At 32.8% G+C, this 23,414-nt stretch overlaps 2 protein-coding genes across 2 annotated transcripts; one reads left to right on the top strand and one right to left on the bottom strand.

Annotated features, from left to right (window-relative positions):
• The first annotated feature begins 4,583 nt into the window (after positions 1-4,583).
• Positions 4,584-7,554, top strand: LOC137730452 (thermospermine synthase ACL5-like). Its single transcript, XM_088687979.1, has 10 exons — positions 4,584-4,885; positions 5,371-5,437; positions 5,536-5,630; positions 5,758-5,860; positions 6,093-6,181; positions 6,322-6,478; positions 6,631-6,706; positions 6,822-6,880; positions 6,996-7,132; positions 7,224-7,554. Exons 1-10 carry the CDS (start codon positions 4,722-4,724, stop codon positions 7,309-7,311), a joined length of 1,035 nt encoding a protein of 344 aa, XP_088544105.1. The 5' UTR covers positions 4,584-4,721; the 3' UTR covers positions 7,312-7,554.
• Positions 7,555-16,305: 8,751 nt separating this feature from the next.
• On the bottom strand, positions 16,306-21,839 carry LOC137724605 (uncharacterized). The gene is made up of 6 exons (XM_088687328.1): positions 21,620-21,839; positions 21,470-21,534; positions 17,742-20,162; positions 17,342-17,650; positions 17,148-17,253; positions 16,306-17,045 (listed from the first exon to the last, which is right to left on the bottom strand). The coding sequence occupies exons 3-6, from the start codon at positions 20,006-20,008 to the stop codon at positions 16,353-16,355; spliced, it is 3,375 nt and encodes a 1,124-aa protein (XP_088543454.1). The 5' UTR covers positions 20,009-20,162; positions 21,470-21,534; positions 21,620-21,839; the 3' UTR covers positions 16,306-16,352.
• Between the last annotated feature and the right edge of the window lie 1,575 nt (positions 21,840-23,414).

Below are 23,414 nucleotides of genomic sequence, written 5' to 3'. Positions count from 1 at the left end.
AGATTTATGATTCGCATGGAAAAGAGACCCATCTAGCTTTATGGTTCCCAAATTTCTCTCCTATCTTCATCTAGCTACGAATCTGATGAGTAGTAGAAACATACTTCTAAATCAATTCCCAGACTTTACAACTCCCTAAAGAACAAGTTCTTCAAAAACCCCAACCTCATTTTAAGCAATAACAAACGAATCAATATTAGATTTTTGAAATTACTAAACAATACCTGGTTTAACTCTGAATTGTTAGAAAAATGAAGTCATGCATATCGAACCGTTCCTGAGATCTTCTTTGATTTAAAAAAAAAAAAAATCATAAATATTTCACAAAGTGCATCTTTCTTGTTTTATATTTCTCCTCAATGAAATGATCAAATGCAATAGTTGAAATCATTACACTATATTTTTTATATTTGAGTTCAAATGTGGTGGTACATGGGTTTGAGTTTCTTATTTTCTCCTCATGCACTTGATTATAAATTTTAAATTTTACATGTGACTCAAATGTTAAATTTTTTTTGTTGGAATGAAGTTTTTCTCTTTGCATGACATTCACCTTTACACTCAAATAATTTTTGGAAATTTTAAATATAACTCTAATTACTTAAAAAAACAGATATATAACATTTAGTTTAACTCAAAAGTTATATATGAGTTTTAACTTTCCGATGCAAATCTGATCCAATCGTCAACATTTAAGTTCAAACTTGACTAGAAACGAAGAAGATACACATAATATAACAAAGCAAAGTCATGACATGAATCATTATGGGAAATGAAGATGAGACATCATTTTATGTGCAGCAAGGCAAGCAAAAAAGAAATCTATAAAATCATGTCATATGATTTGTTGGGTGACAAAGCTTAGGCCAGTGCAATGATTTTTACAGGTCTTGAAGAGGGAGAAGGAAGCAAGCAAAAGATTAGGGCAACACAATATTATCCCGGGGACCTCAGAGTTGGAGCTTGAGGCCTTTGAGGTCATCATAACCTTTCTAAAACAAGAGTTTGGCCGAATCCATCATCACCCCCAAACCAAAACACACTGCAAGTAACAAGAATGATTTCCTTAGTATTCATAGCCGGCCTGCATCAAATAGAATGCCACCACTTCTCAATATAGAGCCTCTCTCCTATGCTCTCCTCCACCATAGTAATTATGTGGGCACATAAGTTTTTATCTTGTTCTTCTTTTTCTTTTGTTACTTTTTATTTGGTCTTTCACACATCATTCTATTGCCAACCTTACGACACTGGTGGACTCTCTTGGACCCCCTTAACTAAGAGTTCAAATCTTTTGCACTTAAAATTCTTTGTGACCTTTCAATGGCCTATTTAACTATTAAAATAAAGTTTAAATGAATGGTCAAGAGTCAACAATGAAATAGGTTACAGAAAGATCACAAAGAATTTTGAGTACAAAAGATTTGATCTCGTTAATGATACCCACAAATTGTTGCATAAGATTGAATAGTTTGTGGACATGCTATAGCAAAACAAAGCATATGACATTTGGATCAGAGTGATTTTGTGTGTAGATGTGACGTACCATTTTCACTAAGCTTGGAAATCTCAAATAAACTACTTGCAACAAGAAGAGGGATTATCAAAATAATTACTTCCTCATTCTACAACAAGACTGTAGTTTTGGCAAACTATTACCACAATTTTTTTTTTCTTTTGTAAACATGTCGTAGCTCATATTGCCATGGTCTTACAAACAACTCTTAAAATAATATAACCTAACAAATAATTTCCAAATAACTTACAGACATCTTCTAATATTCAAATAACATGTCAAAAAGTAAAGGCTAATGCTAGGTAAGCTAAAATTTTAAACTCACAAATCAAATGATGTGTCACCAGTAGGAAATGAGTAATGCTAGGAAGACTAAATTTATAGACTAAGTTTTGTAAACTAAAGGACATGAAAGTTGATGATTGGATTATTACTTAAACATTGATAAACGTGCTCATTTCTTATTGGTGACACATCATTTAATTTGCAATTTTAGTCTATAAGTTTAGTCTTCATAGCATTACTCATAGGAAATAAGTACGTTAATCAACACTTAAGTAATAATCTAATCATCAACAACCACATCATTTTGTTTACAAAATTTGATTTAAAAATTACGTTTCCCTAACATTATCCAAAGTAAAAACTAAATAGCAAGTTGGTAGGTAGCTAGGGCCAGAACTTCTTCCATTTAAATTTTGGGTTTTTATCACAAATGGTCCCTGAATTTAACACACACCATCAAGATGGTCTCTAAAATTGAAAGTGGAACAATGTAGTCCCTAAAAATAGGTGTTACAAATCAATGTGGTCATTCCCTCACAATTTTGTCAAAAATTCTATTATGTGTTAATGTGGCGCATAAGTGGGCCCATAAGTCTTTTTTTTTTAAAAAAAAAAAATCACAAATGGCCCCTGAAATTGACTCACACTATCAAGATGGTCCTTGAGATTGAAAATCGATTAATGTCAATCTAGAAATAGGTGTCTCGAATCAATGTGGTCTTTCTGTCACAGCTTTGTCAAAAAAAATTGTTTTGTGCTGATGCAGTACATAAATGGAATCCACATGTCTAATTAAATTAGAAATAGGTTTAATAGTTTAATAATTAATTAAAAAAATTGTCAATCCAAAAACTCAAGCCCGTAATCACCTCCGATCCCATCCCACACTCTTCTACCTCCATCTATGGTAGCCTTCAGTAGTATCTTCTCTAAAGAAAATAAAAATAAAAAAATGCTTAGGACATCCATCTTAACGACCTTCGACACTCTTCACCAAATTTGACCAGGATCGAGACCACATTTAGTGACTACTTGGATTGGCGACAAATTCTATGAAATTACCGTAACATTTTGACGATTGACATCCTCATAACCTTAATCTTGGAGAGCTTATTGGGCGCTTCTCCAGTGGTCTTAGTGATGCGGAGAACGGGGAGCTCTGCATTGACATAATTCCATTGTGCAAAAAGGTATTTTGGCAATTTTTTTAATTGATCATTAAATTATTAAACTCACATGAGCACATAATTAAATTTTGACAGAATTGTGATAGAAAGACCATATTGATTTATGACACCTATTTTTAAGGACTACATTGATCGATTTTCAGTTTCAGTGATCATCTGTGATAAAAACTCGTAAATTTTATGGGATTCATTTATGTGCCACACCAGCTTATAATATAATTTTTTTACAGAATTATGACATAAGGACTACGTTAATTTGGAAACCTATTTTCAAGAACTACAATTTTCAATTTTAAAGATCATCTTAATGATGTGTGTCAAATTCAAGGACTATTTGTGATAAAAACTCTATAATCTTTTATTTCTTACGTATATGTTTTACGAAGGGTATGGAGTTGAACTTTTAACGCTTCCTGTTTGGGGGAGAGAATTGATGCGTAAATGGTGAGGGTTATGATGAGTGCGCCTGCCATAGCACGCCCTCCAAATCTTTTGAAGCAAAGAGAATGTTATGATGGTTTCCAGTGCACGCTCCTCTCTCTCTTCTTCAACCAAGATTTGCACACATTCTCGAAGAAAAAGAGTATAACCAGAATTTTCGATTGTTGTCACCCCCTCATCATCATCTTTATCCTTTCCCCCCTTTTCTCCCTTTTCTCCATCCTCCAATACCCTATTTTTAACTTCTAAAATTAATATCATCAAATGTATACCAATAAAACCAATTAGTTAGAACAGTACATCCATCCTGTTTCACATGAGTTCAAGTTTTCTGATTGTAGATTGCACTATTTTGAACATCACTGGGTAAAGAAATAAAAATTACCAAACATGCATACATAGTATGACCATGACACGTGCATATATAATAGCATCGATATGTTTGCGTATTTCTTTTTCTTTTCTTTTTTTTTTTTTGATAAAAATGATAGATTTTCATTTCATGGATGAAAGAGAAAGAAATACAAAAAGAAGCAAATGCACAGTCCATTATAGAGAGGACATCCTCGAGAAGGACATTGGCTAAAAAACCCAGAGGGGAATCTAACCAAACAAAAGGACCAGCATTTCTAAGTGTGTAGTGGGCTTCGATGAGCAGTATCGTTGGCTTGACGACGAACGTGGGTATAAGAAGCCGCAGTGATTGATTTCAACAGGATTTTAGAGTCCTCAATAACATCACCAACATACGATATGTTAATAGCAGAATCCCACAAAGCTGAAATAATTTGAAGCGAGTCGTTTTCGAAAATAACATTGTGAAAACCCCTAGTTGACGTCAAAACCAAACCATCCCTCAATTACAAAAAATCCCGTGCTGTACATGTTTGCGTCTTTCTAAAGGAACTACTTGCATGCCTACAATTTCAATCACGTGATACTGTTTTGCGAATAAAAAACAAGATATTAAATCCACGCAACCAAATCCTAAAAATAGTCCCAGTTTTCCCTTACTTTACGAATTCCAATGAAGATATGTTGGGGCTGCATGCTTTTGTGACGTTCTCAAGCACAACCACTTCAACAGATTTCCCTTTACTTCTTTTCTCTGGTTTTTAATCCAACCCTAAATCATGGTACCTTTCGATTTGGCTGCCACCTTTTTCCTTCTTATATTGTGAAACCCCTCCTGACTTCTCCATCACTTACCTCTCTCTATATCTCTCTCTCTCACACACACACAGACTCATCCTGTTTTGCGAAGTATTTTTTGGGATATCTAAGTTAGAAAAATGAGCGATATTCCTTATTCCAATGAAACCAACAACGGGAATGGGAATGCGAATGGAAATGGAGTGAATGGCAAGGGACATTCAGTGCTGAATGGATACAGGAAGAGTTGTTGGTATGAGGAAGAAATTGAAGAAAATTTGAGATGGAGCTTTGCTCTTAATAGGTACATTAACTGTCACCATCTTTTACTACCTGCAGTTCACTCAATTTTCAAAAAATGTTTTCAATTTTTGTTGCTTAACCTTTTTTACTACCTATGTTTTTTTGGTTCTTTTATTTAGTGGTTTCTTATGCCATCAAGCTCGACTTAGTGGTCTTTTATTTTGATTGTAAATTTATGAGATGCCCATAGGCAAAATCATTAGGAATTTTTCACCATGTCTTCCATAGACAAAATTATTATGTAGATAATACCTTTTCTGACATTTTACAATCTTAGTGTCAAAACTCCTACTTTAGAAAAATGAAAGAATTCTTAAAATTGAAACACTCATTCTACCCCCAATCCAAATATCAAGGTCATGAAAAGGTTAGACAAGACATAATAATGTTGGAATACTGTGAGTGTTCTAACCACAAAGTTTGGTTTCCTCATTAATATATTTAACCAAACTTTGTTTAGTTAATTAATTATTTTTTTGTTTGCAGTATATTGCATACAGGAGCTACTCCATTCCAAGACATTGCATTGCTGGACACGAAGCCCTTTGGAAAGGTTTTGATCAATCCTACTCTTAATTAAGTAAAATGATCAATGATAACAAATTAAATTGCAGCAAATTACTCATTCCATTTTCTCTTCTGTATTTGCAGGCTTTAGTGATTGATGGAAAGCTTCAAAGTGCTGAGACAGATGAATTTATCTACCATGAATGTCTTGTGCACCCGCCACTTCTTCATCATCCCAAGTACCTAAATTCTCTGTTCCATATCAATAAAATTTATGTCGTTTCGCCGAGGTTTATATATATATATATATAAAATGGATGTTAAGAGCAACAATGTTAATATCTCCGTAATTGATGTCAACTTCAGTCCAAAGAGCATCTTCATCATGGGAGGAGGTGAAGGCTCCACTGCAAGAGAACTTCTGAGACACAGGACTGTGGAGAAGGTTGTCATGTGTGACATTGATGAGGTAAAATAAAACTTCCCTCTATAAGTCGCACTGTGTCCGGTTTTGAGCTGCTTTTCATTTGTCCCGTTGTTTGAAAAAGACAAAAAGAAGGATTAGCTGTGGAAGCACAAAAAAGAATTTTAATTTTTCGAAAGTACTGTTTTGGGATTTGTCTGACTTACAACTTACAAGTGACAACATATTGTATATGATAGGACAAAATTATTCACCATAAGCTGCAATACTAATGCAGGAGGTGGTAGGGTTCTGCAAGTCATATTTGATTGTAAACAGTGAAGCTTTCTGTGATCCAAGATTGGAGCTCATCATCAATGATGCCAGGTTTATTCTCAGCATATACATTTATATCAATGATGCCGGCTTTATAACTTTATCGATACAACACTTAACTACTGTTAAAGGAAAAACGTCGTACACGGTGAGCTTATGTGTCACAATTAATATTATTGGGGGTGTTGCAGGGCTGAGCTAGAACACAGAGAAGAGCAGTATGATGTGATCATTGGTGACCTTGCAGACCCAATAGAAGGAGGTCCATGTTATAAACTCTACACCAAATCCTTCTATGAATTAATTGTCAAGCCTAGACTCAGCAAGGAAGGCATTTTTGTCACACAGGTAACTTAAACACACTCATGCATGCGATATCCTAGTTAGTAAGGGCAGCGTGTCCGCCTGTATGTACTGTCTTGTCAACAAACAAAAAATTTATCACCCACAGAAACATAACCCTAATCATAGAATTAACCACTTTTCTTTTTCATATGCAGGCAGGTCCTGCTGGAATTTTCAGCCATACAGAAGTTTTCTCCTGCATTTACAATACTTTGAGGCAGGTCTTCAGATGTAAGTTATACTGACTAAGAAAATGAGTTCCCTCTATCTCTCTCTTTTCTTTTTTTTCTTTTTTTTTTAAATCAATTTTATCTCTTCTCTTTTCTTATAACTCATCTGTCTGCAGATGTTGTGCCTTATTCAGCTCATATTCCTTCTTATGCCGATATATGGGGATGGATCATGGTACAAAAACTAGCACCTTCACTATAAAACCAATCTTCTTATTTACTTCTTTAAGCGACACCATTTTGTATTTTAAGTGACATTAAGGACCCTAAGTAATTGTTTAAAATGGCAGGCCTCAGATACCCCTATTGAGCTGAGTGCTGATGAATTAGACCTCAGAATTAAACAGAGGATCACAGGGGAGAACAGATACCTAGATGGAAAAACATTTTCATCAGCCTCTACCTTGAGCAAAGCTGTTCGGAAATCGTAAGTCGGGTGCCTAATATGTTGATTTTCCTCTTAATAATAATTAATTAAGCAGCTACTGATTTAAGCTAGGATTATGGGTTGTTGGCAGGATGGTCAATGAGACTCATGTGTATACAGAAGGAACGGCAAGGTTCATATATGGCCATGGCCATGGCACTGCCTACAAACTCGAGTAAGCTTCAAGAAATGGAAGAGTGAAGAACCACGACCAAAAGCCAGCACTTAGAAACATGAGAGCAAGTGGAAAACAATCTTTGGGTCTTCCTTTTTTTTTCAGCTGTATTTCTTTTTTCTTTTCTTTTTTTTTTCTTTTTTTTTTTTTTTTTTTTTTTTGTGTAGTAACTTATAAAAACTATGATATAAATCTTTATTTGTGCCTCTCTTAAGATATGGAATATGGGAATTATTGGAGTATGAAATGGTGATGCAATACTACTTTTTAAGACCGTTCAAACCCCATAGGATAAATGGTTCTTTTGAGCTTTAAGTTTTATCAGTTTGAAGAGTAATATTCTCTTGTTAGACCGTGGATACAATAGATACAGACTAATTTATATAAATATTTTTAGATTCACAATTTGACATGATAACTTCTTATGTAGTTTATAGTCTGCCATGGGACATTTTATACAATTTGAAACGTTATTGTACCAAGATAATTTCAAATTTTACCTAGGAAATAAAAGTGAGAAATCTTACCCTTATTTCTGCGCAAATTAGACTTTATTCAAATTGGGTGTCAAGCCCATTTCTGTTTTGGGTCTGAAGCCCATTTGTCCTCCTCCCTTTTTCACATGCGAAAAACAAAAAATTCAGGTGGAGATAAGAGGAGTGAACGATCGGGAGAGATGGAGAGAGGAATGGGATGTGGAGGAGAAGGATTAGAATTCTCTCTCCTTCTCTTTCCATCTCCTTCCATCCCCTCCTCTCACATTGTCTAATTTGTCTTTTTATTTCTATAAAAAATTAATATAAGATGTTGACGTGGCTTAATCGTGACCGTTCAAATAGAAGAGGAGGAAAGGGGAGGGAAAAAAAAAGGGAGAGAATCCTACTCAAGAGGAGAGAGACGGTAGCAGAAGAAGATGAAAGGTTTCACGAGAGAAACATTTTTTTATTAATAACTTTTTCCAAAATTATTGTGTTTTGATGTAACAGAGATTATTTAAATTGAATACTTAATTAATTTGATGACTCATATAAAAAATGACCTACAGACCTTCAAAATGAAAAACTTAGAAGAGCAGACAAAGAATGTTTGATAGTACCCCAACGAGCGTTGCTCAATGCATTAACGCTCAAAATCAGGTCTCATTAACAATCCGAATCAGTTTTTGCACATCCTTGTGATTCAATTGGATGATCAAGACGAAACGTAAAACTCAACATATATTGTCTCTTGTCTTGTTACAACTCAAGAGAGAGACGATGTGAAAAGCATCATCATCATGTTTGCATTCTGTTGGCCTGTGAGGAGTCAGATGTCATTTTCCCTTTTCTCCAACCAATGATCGAATTAAACGTTGAGCTGAGTCTTTGTGTTATCTTTTGTGTTGTGTTAATTTATGGAAATTATGAACGCAATAATGGAATTTAGATGAAATGATCATCCTGTTGCATCATGCACTGTGGTCGCTTCCACAACTCATCACCCTCATGAATCACAAGGTTCATGACTTGTGACACAAACCGCGTTGTCGTTTCCCTATTAAACTAATCAATTGTCTTCTTGTTTAGTTGTCAATTATTTGTGTTTGGTGAGCAAATATCAGACACTTCTATTTTTTTTTTTTTTCCCTGATTACGATCGTTTTTTGTCAACTCATAATTTTCTTTTTCTTGATTCGAAGATGTGAATTGCAGAACCACTACTACAATATATGCTATCACCGGCGGAGGACAAACCGACGAGAAATCAACTTTCTGTCGAAAATTTGGCACAAATCCGACATTACATAATGTAATGTCGCTTTTCAATAGCGACACTATTGCTAGGGTCGCAAAAGGGCTTCAGCGTCGCTTTTTGAGCTTAATCCGCCACTACATAGTGTCGCTTTAAAGCGACACTAACCCTAACGTCGGTTTAAAGCGACGCATACTTACACGTGGATCAGCTATTTAATAATAAAGTATGCAGTATACTGTCGCTTTAAAGCGACATTATATTAAAATGAAATAAATAAAATATTCCTTAAACCGACGTTAGATAACAATGAAATAAATAAAATATAAAAACTAGCGACGCATACTTACACGTGCATCAGCTATTTAATAATAAAGTATGCAGTATACTGTCGCTTTAAAGCGACATTATATTAAAATGAAATAAATAAAATATTCCTTAAACCGACGTTAGATAACAATTAAATAAATAAAATATAAAAACTAGTAACGGTCTTAACCGACACTATATTTGTTAATAATAATAAAAGTGGATGAACAACTGCATGCAATTTCAATTAATTCCAACCAAAAAAAATTATAAATTTTAAGATCAAAATAAACATTAATGAAAATAAATAACAAAAACAATAGTGCCAAACTGTACATTTCACATTTCACATAAAATCCAAAAAGTCGTCCGTCGTAACAAACATTAAATCCGACATTACAAACATAACATAAAAAAACAAAAATGAAAATAAATAACAAAAACAATAGTGCCAAACTGTACATTTCACATTTCACATAAAATCCAAAAAGTCGTCTGTCGTAACAAACATTAAATCCGACATTACAAACATAACATAAAAAAACAAAAAGATAGACCAATTATACTGTCGTATTTAACCGACAAGAAAAAGAACCAATTAAACTACCCAACCGAATCTGCGCCTGAACGTCGTCCAGATCCTTCTGCTTGAGAATCTTCTCCTTGAGATACTCCTCCTTGAGATCCTCCTTCTTGAGATCCTCCATCTGATCCAAAAATCCTCGACAAGTCCACATCAAATCCAACACCTGCAAGCATTCCAGAAAACCCCCCAACTGGAACTTCCGGAAAAGATCCACTAGGAGCAGCCATCTCAGGTCGATATACTGGCACTTGATAAGGCGGCTGCTGCATGTATGGCATGGGCGGCTGCTGCATGTATGGCATGGGCGGCTGCGCAGGCATCGGATACACAGGATATAGAGGTTGCTGATTATTGCCAGCATACGGATATGCAGGGGAAGGCTGACTTTGGCCCGACTGTTGAGGAGGTTGACTGTGGCCTGATTGTTGGGTTCCCGGGCTATATGGTGGTTGTGGCTGAAATCTTTGAAAAAACCATGCAAACAACTGATTTTGCTTGTTCTCCAGGTCCGAAATCCGTTTATTATTATTTTCGTCTCTCATTTTCAACTCATTATTTTGAGTCATTAGCAACGCCATTGAACTCTTAGATGATCTCCTAGAGGAAATTGATGTAGAAGATGCAGAAGATGCATAAGACACCATATCAGGAGTCACATCATGACCGTATCCTCTGACTCTATTATACCTCTCAGGACCCATAGTATCAACATAAACTTGGGTCCTAAGATCTTCATTATCGTCTTGGCCCGACTCAATCAATGTTTGCAGGTTGCTCTCCATTGTTGACTTGCATTACAATTTTTAAAAACAAAAATTCAATCGTAAAACAGAAAAATAAGCTATAGATAATAAATACTAATAAAATCAAATACTAACACGAAAAAATCAATTACCCCTGTACGCTCCGATGTTTCATCAATCCATGATTTATCTTTTCGTGTATGACATTCACGAAAAAAGGTTACAGGATCTGCTTCTTTCCCATGCTTCTTCCGCTTTATCAAAAATAAAATTTCATACAAACAAATTAAGCAAACCTCATACTAAAAATAAATATAATTATTTAAAATTAATCATCTCTTGAAAATGTACAATCCATACATATTCTTCCCGCACTCTTGCAAAGGATTTTGTACCAGTAGTATGGTTCATTGATTTCAATCCCCGATTAATCTTATTTTTTTCAGCAACCTCCTGAAAAAAAACGAACGAAAAAAGAAAAGATTATATTAGGCAACTTTAAAGTTATAACGAAATAAATCGTGTAGGATTTACCTTTGTTTTGTCTCTATTCCAATATGCCAACAAATCATTCCACTGGGTAGGAATCACATCAGGAGGAGGCTCGCTGCGAACCTGTTCTGCTCTTTTAGTATAATACTTTTTTTTTAACTTATTTCTAAACTCTTTGTGCGCATGCTCCGCAATCTTAAGCGTCATATGACGGATCAAAGGCATTTTTACTATATCTGCATCTTCAAAAAAGATACTTCCCTACATACATAAAAACAAAAAACAAAAAAAATCACGCTAGTCAAATATTATTACAATCATTGACCTATTCTTCTATTTTCAACTAAAAATAAAAAGATCTATATATACCTTTATTCTATTCCAAAAAGCTTCCTTATCTTCTTCCGTAACCTTACGCCAATCTTTCTCCAACGGAAGATTTCTATAGTCCCTAACCTCCGCTGCTACATGTTTTGAAAAAGCACTAGCGTTATCACTAATGCATTTTCCGGACGAATCAAACGAACAAAGCTGTTTCGTCCATTTAGGAATTGAGGGTCCACGCCTCCGTTGAGATGTACCTTGTTAATACAAACACACAATTAAAAAGTAGGAAACAAATGTATATTTTCAGATTAGCAATAATAATCGTTCAAACACAACAAAAAAAAAAAAAAAACTGACACTCATAACAATTCAAAAAAGAACCAGCATCACCCTCGTCCTCTTCCAAATGAAGTTCCTCAGAACGTTGATCTTCACGGGAATTATCCATTGCAAAACTTAATGGAAGGAGAAGGAAGTGGGGGAAAGAGGAAGCTAGAAATGGGGGAAAGAGGAAGCCAGAAATGGGTGATAGAGAGGAGAGACAGAAGTGGAACACGGAAGTGAAGGGAGACAGAAATTAAATATGGATAACAACTTAGCGTCGAAATATGAATACATTACGTCGCTTAAAACCGACACAATCACTGACTAAACCTCCCCACACGTAACCTGACATAAAGCCTGCTATACTTGTCAGTGCAAGCCTATTGCGTCGCTTTAAACCGACGTTATCTTGCATAGCGTCGAAATAAGGGCCTACTGCGTCGTTTAAAACCGACGTTAGCTTGCATAGCGTCGAAATAAGCACAGGTTTGTGTCGCTTAAAACCGCCACTATATCTGATTCGACCTATATTATAGCCTGACATAGTTTTGACTGAAAGTCTGACATGTTTCAGTCATAAATGCCTTTGCGTCGAAATAAGGTCACATTGCGTCGGTTTTAACCTACGTTAGCCTGACAGGTTTTTAATAAGAGAAAGTTTGTGTCGAAATATGAAAACATTTGCTTCGAAATAAGAATCGTCTGACATTCAATTAGTCTCGAAAATGTATAATTTTGCCTCGATTAAAACCAGTCCAAGTTGACATGCCAATCAATTCAACCCATTCCAAGCAAAAAATACCGGGAAACCTCCCGCCGAACATAAAAATAAAATTTGTACTTCCCAAAAAAAAAGGAACAAATAAATAAATTTATTAAGTTATGTTATGTCATATAATATTTTAATAAATAATTAGACATGCCAATCAATTTACCCAAAATTTAAAAATAATTAGTTATGTTATGTCATATAATATTTTAATAAATAAATTTATTAAGTTGAATCAATTTTTTTTGCACTGTAATTGTTATTTTAATTTGTTGTTATTTTGATAATTTTTTGTTGTTATTTACTAGAATGGATTAGATGAACATAATTTGAGTTGTTATGAGAAAATGGAATGAATAATATTTATAAGCATTTATGTTAAATTAACAATATTAAATATAACCTAAACTTATAATATTTAGGAATATAAGAATATATTATGTTAAATTAATTTTTTTTGCACTCTAATTGTTATTTTAATTTGTTGTTATTTTGATACATTTGATAACATTTGGTTGTTATTTACTAGAATGGATTAAACACCATTGAACCCAAATCAAAGTTGGAAGTGTGGTGATATGTAGAGTTGCTCCACATCGGAAAGTTAATTACCCTAGAAAGCTTAGAAGAGTTGAGTCACTCTTTGTATTTTAAATTGAAGATCGAATTCATTCATTGTATTCATATAGGGTCAAGGAGTGTAGTTATAAAAAATCATCTAAATCGGAGTTAAAATAACCGTTAAATCGTGATTTTTCGTTTATAACCGTCGAAAAGCTTTGTCCCGTTACTTGATCTCTGAATTTTTTTTTTTGTGATTTTTTGCTGATGTGATCTCCAAGCATATACAAACAATTTTGACGGTTTGGATCGTTGAAATTAGTTTTGGAGAATTCGTAAAACGATAGATTGACTAACACTTAGAGTTTATTTATACTTTCATTAAGTATAACGTAAGATTTTGTGGTATCCACTTGTGTAAATATTTTAAATTGAAGATCGAATTCATTCATTGTATTCATATAGGGTCAAGGAGTGTAGTTATAAAAAATCATCTAAATCGGAGTTAAAATAACCGTTAAATCGTGATTTTTCGTTTATAACCGTCGAAAAGCTTTGTCCCGTTACTTGATCTCTGAATGTTTTTTTTTTGTGATTTTTTGCTGATGTGATCTCCAAGCATATACAAACAATTTTGACGGTTTGGATCGTTGAAATTAGTTTTGGAGAATTCGTAAAACGATAGATTGGCTAACACTTAGAGTTTATTTATACTTTCATTAAGTATAACGTAAGATTTTGTGGTATCCACTTGTGTAAATATTTTAAATTGAAGATCGAATTCATTCATTGTATTCATATAGGGTCAAGGAGTGTAGTTATAAAAAATCATCTAAATCGGAGTTAAAATAACCGTTAAATCGTGATTTTTCGTTTATAACCGTCGAAAACCTTTGTCCCGTTACTTGATCTCTGAATGTTTTTTTTTTGTGATTTTTTGCTGATGTGATCTCCAAGCATATACAAACAATTTTGACGGTTTGGATTGTTGAAATTAGTTTTGGAGAATTCGTAAAACGATAGATTGGCTAACACTTAGAGTTTATAATTATTATAATTAGTATAAAACTACAAATAATAAAAAATAATTATATATAATTATTATTATTAGGGTGTAAAACATTCATTGCATTCGTATAGGGGTGTAAAACAGTTAAATTAATATATAATTATTATTGTTTTTAGGGGTGTAAAACAATTAAATTATGGGTGCTTTAGATTTTGGTCCTTACAATTCATTATTTCTAGATAAAAACCCATCTATCTTTAAAGAGTAAAACATTCATTGCATTCGTATAGGGGTGTAAAACAGTTAAATTAATATATAATTATTATTGTTTTTAGGGGTTTTTTCACTTAAATGGGTGCTTTAGATTTTGGTCCTTACAATTCATTATTTCTAGATAAAAACCCATCTATCTTTAAAGATTCAGTTTAAGCCCAAATTTAAAATTTGCAAACATATAGGAACACTATTGACCTATTAATACAATTTATTTACACTCATGCCACTCATACTTTATGGTCCCTTTTCTAAATTCCTAAATTTATGCCAAATGAAAAGTAGTAGAAAAAGTGAAATAAAATGAAAAAAGTGTTTGCATTAACCGTATCTATGTCAAACTAGAAAAGTAGTTTTTTTTTTCGTGATATATTTTGTAGCAATTTTATCCATATTAAATGGTAGGTAAATTAGTTTGTTCCAATTATTTTTAAAAAAAAATACTACACCTATATTATATATTTTGAATCAAATAACATTCCTCTAACTTGTAGGTAAATTATTTTCTATGTATTGTTTTATATATTAGACATGTTTTGTTGTTGTATAAACATGAGTGGAACATAATATTGTTGATTTTATACATCAAACTGCATTTCTTTTGTTATAGGTAAATTATTTTCCATGTACAAGTACTTATGTTAGGCAAGTTTTGTTATTGGTACATACAATATTTTGTATCATTGTAAAGAAAGATGTTACATTACACCCATGGTATAATTGTTGTAGGTAAATTATTGGAACTTAATTTGTAGTTAGGTAATGAACATTTCAAAGAGTAGGTAGGTAAATTAATTTGTTCTAATTATATATACAAAAAATTACACTACACCTAGCTATATTTAATTTTTCCAATTATTAAAAAAATTTATACTACACCCAACCAAATAACATTTCTCTAACTTGTAGGTAAATTATTTTTCATGTATTGTTAGATATGTTAGGCACGTTTTATTGTTGTATAAACAGGGGTGTAACATAGTATTTTTAATACTATACATTGAACTACATTTCTTCTTAATATAGGTAAATTATTTCTTCTTTTTAATATACATTGAACTACATTTCTTCTTAATATACATCGAATTACACCCATGGTATAATTGTTCGTAGGTAAATTAATGTGCATGTAAATAATGAAATACAATGTTCTAATATATTAATAAAAAAAGGATAAATTCAAAAGTATGCAAGAGTAGGGTGAAAAATCTGAATCGAATAGTTTTATGAAAATTCAATACCTTTCTAAAAAATTAATATGCAATAAATTTTTAACATTAATGTCTTTTTTTTTTCTTGTTGCAAAATCATTTACTATTTCCTTACAATTAATTGTCTACATCAAGTATGTAATAGGGGTATTTTAGGCATGTGAAAAATGTAAAATGTGTGAATTAATATGAAGTTAATGAATTTGCTTATGTGGATCCTAGTCATTGGGTTTTCTTTGAGTAAAAAATTTATGTAGGGTTTTATATAAAAAAAATTAAGTTTGAAGGGCTAAAGTCATATTTTCACTTAAATTAATATATAATTATTAATATTTAGGCTATAAAACTGCAAATAATAAAAAATAATTATATATAATTATTATTATTAGGGGTAATGCATATGATTGACAACAAGTATCTTGCGTCGAAATAGTCTCATATTGCGTCGAAATAGGCTAGGGTTGCGTCGGTTAAAACCGACGCCAAGTCTGACACACATGTCCTAAGCTTAACATTGCGTCGAAATAGGCTGGGGTTGCGTCGGTTAAAACCGACGCCAATTCTGACATACCTGAAAAATGCCGTCGGTTAAAAGCGACAGAATGTCAAGGAAAAAAAAAAAAAAAAAACAGAAATATAATTTTATAATACGATATCATAGCATACAAAATAAAACAAAGTCTAATTAATACAAAAAATAATTAATATATTTATTCCCTGTCATCATCTGTTAGCTCTTCGTCGGTATTGGCATGATTAACGAACCCGGTAGGCAACGCTAATGATTCAAGAAAGGGAGTCTCTTCCACGCCAACCCTTGTATGAAAATTTTCATTATCAAGAATTCGATCATCCAAGTTCGGCGTGTCATAATCATCAATAGCATCACTATCCTCTAATACGTCAAATAAATCTCTTGGCTGAGTTCGAACAACTACGTGCCAATCTTTTTCAATCGTGTCCTCCACGTAAAATGCCTGTAATGCTTGTGATGCTAGTATGAAAGGATCCTCTTTAAATCCCAATTGATTGAAATTCACCATAGTAAATCCATATTGATCAGTCTTCATTCCTCGTGGACTTTCACTATTAACCCATTCGCACTTAAATAACATCACAGCTCGACCCCTATCTCCTGCTTCAGTAGGACCACAATATTTGACCTCAAACATATCTACAACTCTGCCATAACAATTTACTTGCCCAATTGCTCCAGGAACATTTGCAGGTACAAAGACACCACAGTTTTGATTCTTATGCTTATCATCCACAGATTTTATACGAAATCTAAATCCATGAACAATGTGACTTTTGTATCTGCTCACAACCCTACTAGGATAATTAGCTAGCCAATGCAAGTCTTGAGATATCAATGTGTCATTAGCATCATATCTTGAATTCATCTGTAATAAGTATGAAGATAAATATTGACAAAATAACTATAAACATGTTATAATTAAAATGCAAAACAATAAATAAATAATATGATTATTATATCAACTCACATGTTGCTTGAACCATTCTGGAAATTCTTTCTTGCTTAGCTCTTTAATTTGTCGCATAGTTAACCTTTCTCGACGATATTTAGTTTTCAAGAATTCTTCATGTTGCCTACACAATTATGTCCAATTTAGATAATTATTTTTTCAAAGTTAAGAAAACCAATAAAACATTTCGACGTATGATTAAACATTCTTACCTTCTAAATGGGCTAACTTCATCACAATTATTTAGAATGTATCTATGGCACTGATCAAGAACATTTAGATTGAGCTCCACATTTTCTCCTGAACCCATATAACATCCTTTCGAGTCAAAAATTGATAACCCACCAGATACTCCACGTCCAATCCCATCTTCATTTCGGCCTCTACGGGTACGACGAGACTCAACGTCTCTAAGATACATGGAACAAAATGACAAGCACTCATCCACCAAATATGCTTCAGCAATAGAACCTTCAGGACGACCCTTATTACGAACATAGCGCTTCAGTGTTTGCAAATACCTACAATTATAAAACGAAATACAAATTATTATAATTATTAATTAAAGTTATGACTACAATTGTAAAAAAATTATAAAAATTTATTCATTACCGTTCAATTGGATACATCCATCTATATTGAACAGGGCCTGCAAGCGCTGCTTCATCTGCCAAGTGAACTGGGAGGTGCACCATTATATCAAAAAATGCAGGAGGGAATATTTTCTCAAGTTGACATAATGTCAAGGCAATTCTTGAATTCAGTTGCTTAAATCCTTCCTCAGACTCCTTCTTACTACATAACTGTCTGAAAATTGCACTCAACTCTAATAAAACCATAGTAACAGCTTTAGGCAAAACCGGGCGTATTGCAAGCGGGAGTAACTGCTGCATTAAAACATGGCAATCATGACTTTTCAACCCATGTATTTTTCGTTCATTCACGTGCACACATCGTGACAGATTTGATGAATATCCATCTGGGACCCGAATAGTAGACAATACTTTACAAAACGCAGTTTTTTCTTCTCTTTTCAATGTGAACAATGCTGGAGGTCGAAATGTTCTATTTCCTTCTCTACGTGGGTGTTGACTATGTCTTATGTTCAAGAATTCAAGATCTGCACGTGCCGCCAATCCATCTTTAGACTTTTCTATATCTAGCAATGTTCCTACCACACTGTCACATATATTCTTCTCGATATGCATAACATCAAGATTGTGTCTAATCAAGAGATGCCTCCAATAAGGTAGTTCATAAAAAATCGATTTCTTCTTCCACTGACTGTTACTACTTGTACTGCTCGAAGCTCTTCTTCTGCGTTGCCCAACTGAAGCATCCTTGTTTGGTTTTCCAAAAGTAAATCTCAATGTAGAAAGTTCTTCGAGACATTGTAAACCAGTCCACTGCCTTGGTGCAGTACGATGCTCTCGACGACCATTAAAAGTGATGGTTTGCCTTCGAAACCTATGATTATCTTCAAGAAATCGTCGATGCCCCATATAACAAATCTTGCGACTCGCTGGCAAGTAAATAGATTCTTTATCATGCATGCAATGTGGACAAGCTTTATAACCATGTGTACTCCATCCTGACAACATTCCATAAGCCGGAAAATCACTTATGGTCCATAACACGGCAGCCTTCATCGTAAAACTTTGGTTGGAAAACGCATCATAAGTGGGAATGCCCACCTCCCACAACTCATTCAGCTCGTCAATCAATGGACGCATGTATACATCAATCTCTTTACCAGGACTGCGCGGTCCTGGTATTAACAAAGACAATAACAAATTTGGTTGCTTCATGCACATCCAAGGTGGCAAATTATAAACAGAAAGCACCACAGGCCATGTGCTATGATCATTCCTCATTTTCCCAAAAGGATTAAATCCATCACTGGCTAACCCTAATCGGACATTTCGAATTTCTGACGCAAAATCCGGATATAAATTATCCAAATGCTTCCATGCGGGAGAATCTGAAGGATGTCTCATAAACTCATCCTTAGGACATTCAGTTGCATGCCATCTCATATGTTCAGCCATATGCTTCGACATAAAAAAGCGTTGCAATCGTGGTTTTAAAGGAAAATACCACATAACCTTAGCTGCGACCTTTTTCCTCGAGCTATCCTCTGCATTGGTAATTTTATATCTTGATTTACCACAAACTGAGCACACGGTCAAATCTGAAGTATCTTTCCAATAGATCATGCAATCATTGGGACATGCATCAATTTTCACATACGACAGCCCCAAGTCATTTATAAGTTTTTTTGCTTTATAACAGGATTCAGGCAAACAATCCCCTTCAGGCAACATTCTTTTAATTAACTCCAGTAAAGTGGTGAAGATCTCGTCAGGCATTCCCGCTAAACACTTGATCTGATACAATCTTACAACTGCTTCCAATTTCTTAAACTCCTTACAACCTGGCCACAAATCTTGATCTGCCTCTTCAAGCAACTTAAAAAAAGTCTGCACCTCTTCTGGACGCCCTTCCCCAATAGGGGGTTCAGTAGATGGCCCAACACCTTCTTCTGTTAATGGTTGGACAAATACATCATTAAGAAAATCATGCATGCCAATCACCTCATCTCCTGTTTCTTCTTCTCCAATTCCCACATTTTGCTCTCCAATGTTTTGCTCGCCATGATGTCGCCAACAAGCGTTTTTATAATCTTTATCCATATCATACAATATGAGATGTTCAACAATGGTGTTCCTAACAAAAGAATATCGATTACAACATCTTTTGCAAGGACATCTAAACTTATCAGGACCAACACCATTTGCAACTGCTTGATCCAAAAACAAATTAATTCCAGTTGTATACGCTTCAAAATTTCGGGGTATTGTCAACCAACTCTTGTCCATATTTTACCACTTTACGAAGGTAAAATATTATGTTGACACTAAGATGCCTACAATCTTTCAATCCCTATCATGTAGGCATAACTATCAAAATTTTCAATTTCTATCTTTCACCCCTCGAACTCTATCACGATTGCAATCTTTTAATTTTCAACACCTATTATAGTAAAAGCAAATTAAAATAACAACAAAAAGTTGTCAAAATTATGCTCATCTAATCCATTCTAATAAATAACAACCAAAAGTTATCAAACTTATCAAAATAACAACAAATTCAAATAACAATTAGAGTGCAAAAAAAATTAATTAATATATTCTTATATTCCTAAATATTATAAGTTTAGGTTATATTCTTATATGAAAGGTTATATTCTTATATGAAAGGATATTCTTATATTATAAGTTTAGGTTATATTCTTATGAAAGGTTATATTCTTATATTTTTATATTCCTAAATATTATAAGTTTAGCTTATATTCTTATTAGAGTGCAAAAAAAAAAAAAATAACATAATATATTATAATATTACTCAATATTATAAGTTTATGTTATATTTAATATTGTTAATTTAACATAAATGCATATAAATATTATTCATTCCATCTTCTCATAACAATTCAAATTATGTTCATCTAATCCATTCTAGTAAATAACAACAAAAAATTATCAAAATAACAACAAATTAAAATAACAATTAGAGTGCAAAAAAAAAAAAAAAATTAACATAATATATTCTTATATTACTCAATATTATAAGTTTATGTTATATTTAATATTGTTAATTTAACATAAATGCTTATAAATATTATTCATTCCATCTTCTCATACCAATTCAAATTATGTTCATCTAATCCATTCTAGTAAATAACAACAAAAAATTATCAAAATAACAACAAATTAAAATAACAATTAGAGTGCAAAAAAAAAAAAAATTAACATATTGTATTCTTATATTACTCAATATTATAAGTTTATGTTATATTTAATATTGTTAATTTAACATAAATGCTTATAAATATTATTCATTCCATTTTCTCATAACAATTCAAATTATGTTCATCTAATCCATTCTAGTAAATAACAACAAAATATTATCAAAATAACACTTAGAGTGCAAAAAAAAAATTAACATAATATATTCTTATATTACTCAATATTATAAGTTTATGTTATATTTAATATTGTTAATTTAACATAAATGCTTATAAATATTATTCATTCCATTTTCTCATAACAATTCAAATTATGTTCATCTAATTCATTCTAGTAAATAACAACAAAAAATTATCAAAATAACAACAAATTAAAATAACAATTAGAGTGACAAAATTAATTAATTCGACTAAATTTTTATTAATTTAACAAAAATAGTAGAATTTTATCTAAGTGCTTAAATTATAATTTTTAAATAAATAAACTTGTGTATTATACAATTTAAAAATTAAAGAAGTTAGGGATACAAACCTGATTTGTTGAAGAATTTCGACGTCAACAATTCTTTATGTACTCAACCAACTCCAATAACTTTCCTACAAAAATAAATTGTAACTAAAAATTAAACAAGAAAAACTTACTGTTGTGAAAATAAAAATATTATAAGCAAGAAAAACTTACTGTTGTGAAGAGGAACAAATGAATTTTGAAAACCAAAGGAGAAAGCTGAAAGAGAGAACAGAGGAACAAATGAAGTTTGCAAACCAAAGGAGATAGCTGAAAGAGGAACACGGGAGACTTTGTAAAAATTGGAAGAACGAATAAGAAAAGTGCAAGAGAAGAAAAAGAAAACACGGGGGAGAGGGTATAAAGAGCAACAATGTGTCGCTTACAACCGACACTGGTTTTCAAAATATATGTCGCTCAAAACCGACGCAAGATTTAAAATATTAAAAACAAGAATTAGTGTCGCCTAGAAGCGACACTAATAGTTTATGTCGCTTAAAAGCGACACTATTTTATTTAAAGCGACGCCATTGCTTAAAAATATTAAAATATATGTCGATTATAAGCGACACTAAATTTTTACGTCGGTTTAAAAGCGACATAGAAATTTTATGACGCTTATAAGCGACACTAAATACGACGTCATCTTCACTGAGTGTCGCAAATCTCTTTTTCGCCACTATATAATATTAAAGCGACGCAAGAAGTGACACTATTAGGTCCTTTTGTAGTAGTGAACATACTCAACTACTAGAGTTTTCAGTGTGAATTTGCACCTCAAATGATTAAGAATGCTTATTTATGCACTCAAAGAGATGTGTTCAATTCTTTCCTTCAAAAGTAGCGTGTCAAAATAAAAATATGAGTTTGCTTATGTTGAGAGTATTAATCTCACATTGGAAAAAAAAAAAAAAAAAAAAAACCATGCAAGTATTTAAAGTAATTTTAACTACTATACTTTTTATATTAGTTAATTTAACGATGAAACCTCAACTTTCTTAAGCTTTCTTTGATAGCACTGTACATTAGTCTTTTTAAGAAAGGAAAAGTGCAAAGTTTTTGAGGTATCATCCATTCTTTTAAGGGTTTTTTTTACAAATGGTCCTTGAAATTGACCCACGTCATCAAGATAGTCTCTAAAATTGAAAATCGATTAATGTAGTCCTTGAAAATGGTCATTGCAAATCAATATTATCATTCCGTCATAATTCGGTTAAAAATTCTGTTATGTACACATAATTAGGCCCACGAATCTAATTAATTATTGCCATGTTGATTAAAAATATTTAAATAATAATAAAATAATTTATTGGTGTGGGGCTGTCGATCTAGGTCCCGGGTGTGGCGGTAGATCGGAGGATACAGTGGGAGAAGGTGGTGTACATTGGAGTCAGAGATGGAGAAGATGGTTTGGTTTGATTGAGTGGTGAGGTGGTGCCGACTATGTTTCAATGAGTGATGGTGCTGATGGTCAAGTGGTGAGGTGGTGACAATTATGTTTTAATTAGATTTGGGGGATCTAATTATGTGTCATATCAGTACATAACAAAAATTTTGATAGATTTGCAACTGAATGATTAGCAACTGAATGATTACATTGATTTACGACACCAAATTTCAGGAACTATATTGATCGATTTTCAATTTCAATGACCACCTTGATGGATTGAGTCAATTTCAGGAATCTTTTGTGAAAAGAACCCTTATTTTAAATTTCTATTCAAACATCGGGAGGGAGGATCAAAACTTTTGTATACGTGACAACGAATATTTTATCATGCGAGTTAGAAGCCCTACCACTAGTTTATTATGGTATGAACACTGCTACCGTATCTTCGACAAAATCACTTCACATTATTAAAGAATTAATCATTCGAGTTAATTTAATTTGACAGATCTTACAATTTTCACTAGTCCATATCAATTAAATATAAAGAAATCGAGGAAAAAGTCTCTACTGTCTATTGTT

Source organism: Pyrus communis, chromosome 16, assembly GCF_041283825.1.
Source record: "Pyrus communis isolate YQ-2024b chromosome 16, ASM4128382v1, whole genome shotgun sequence".
NCBI classification, from domain to species: Eukaryota; Viridiplantae; Streptophyta; class Magnoliopsida; order Rosales; family Rosaceae; genus Pyrus; species Pyrus communis.
This window is presented reverse-complemented; position numbering and strand designations above follow the sequence as displayed.

Coding starts and splice junctions, on each gene's coding strand:
- LOC137730452 (XM_088687979.1), top strand. CDS start 4,722: ATGAGCGATATTCCTTATTCCAATGAAACCAACAACGGGAATGGGAAT. Junction 5,631..5,757: donor CCACTTCTTCATCATCCCAA/GTACCTAAATTC, acceptor TGTCAACTTCAG/TCCAAAGAGCATCTTCATCA. Junction 5,861..6,092: donor TCATGTGTGACATTGATGAG/GTAAAATAAAAC, acceptor ATACTAATGCAG/GAGGTGGTAGGGTTCTGCAA.
- LOC137724605 (XM_088687328.1), bottom strand. CDS start 20,008: ATGGACAAGAGTTGGTTGACAATACCCCGAAATTTTGAAGCGTATACA. Junction 17,651..17,741: donor TGGATGTATCCAATTGAACG/GTAATGAATAAA, acceptor TTATAATTGTAG/GTATTTGCAAACACTGAAGC. Junction 17,046..17,147: donor CAGAATGGTTCAAGCAACAT/GTGAGTTGATAT, acceptor TACTTATTACAG/ATGAATTCAAGATATGATGC.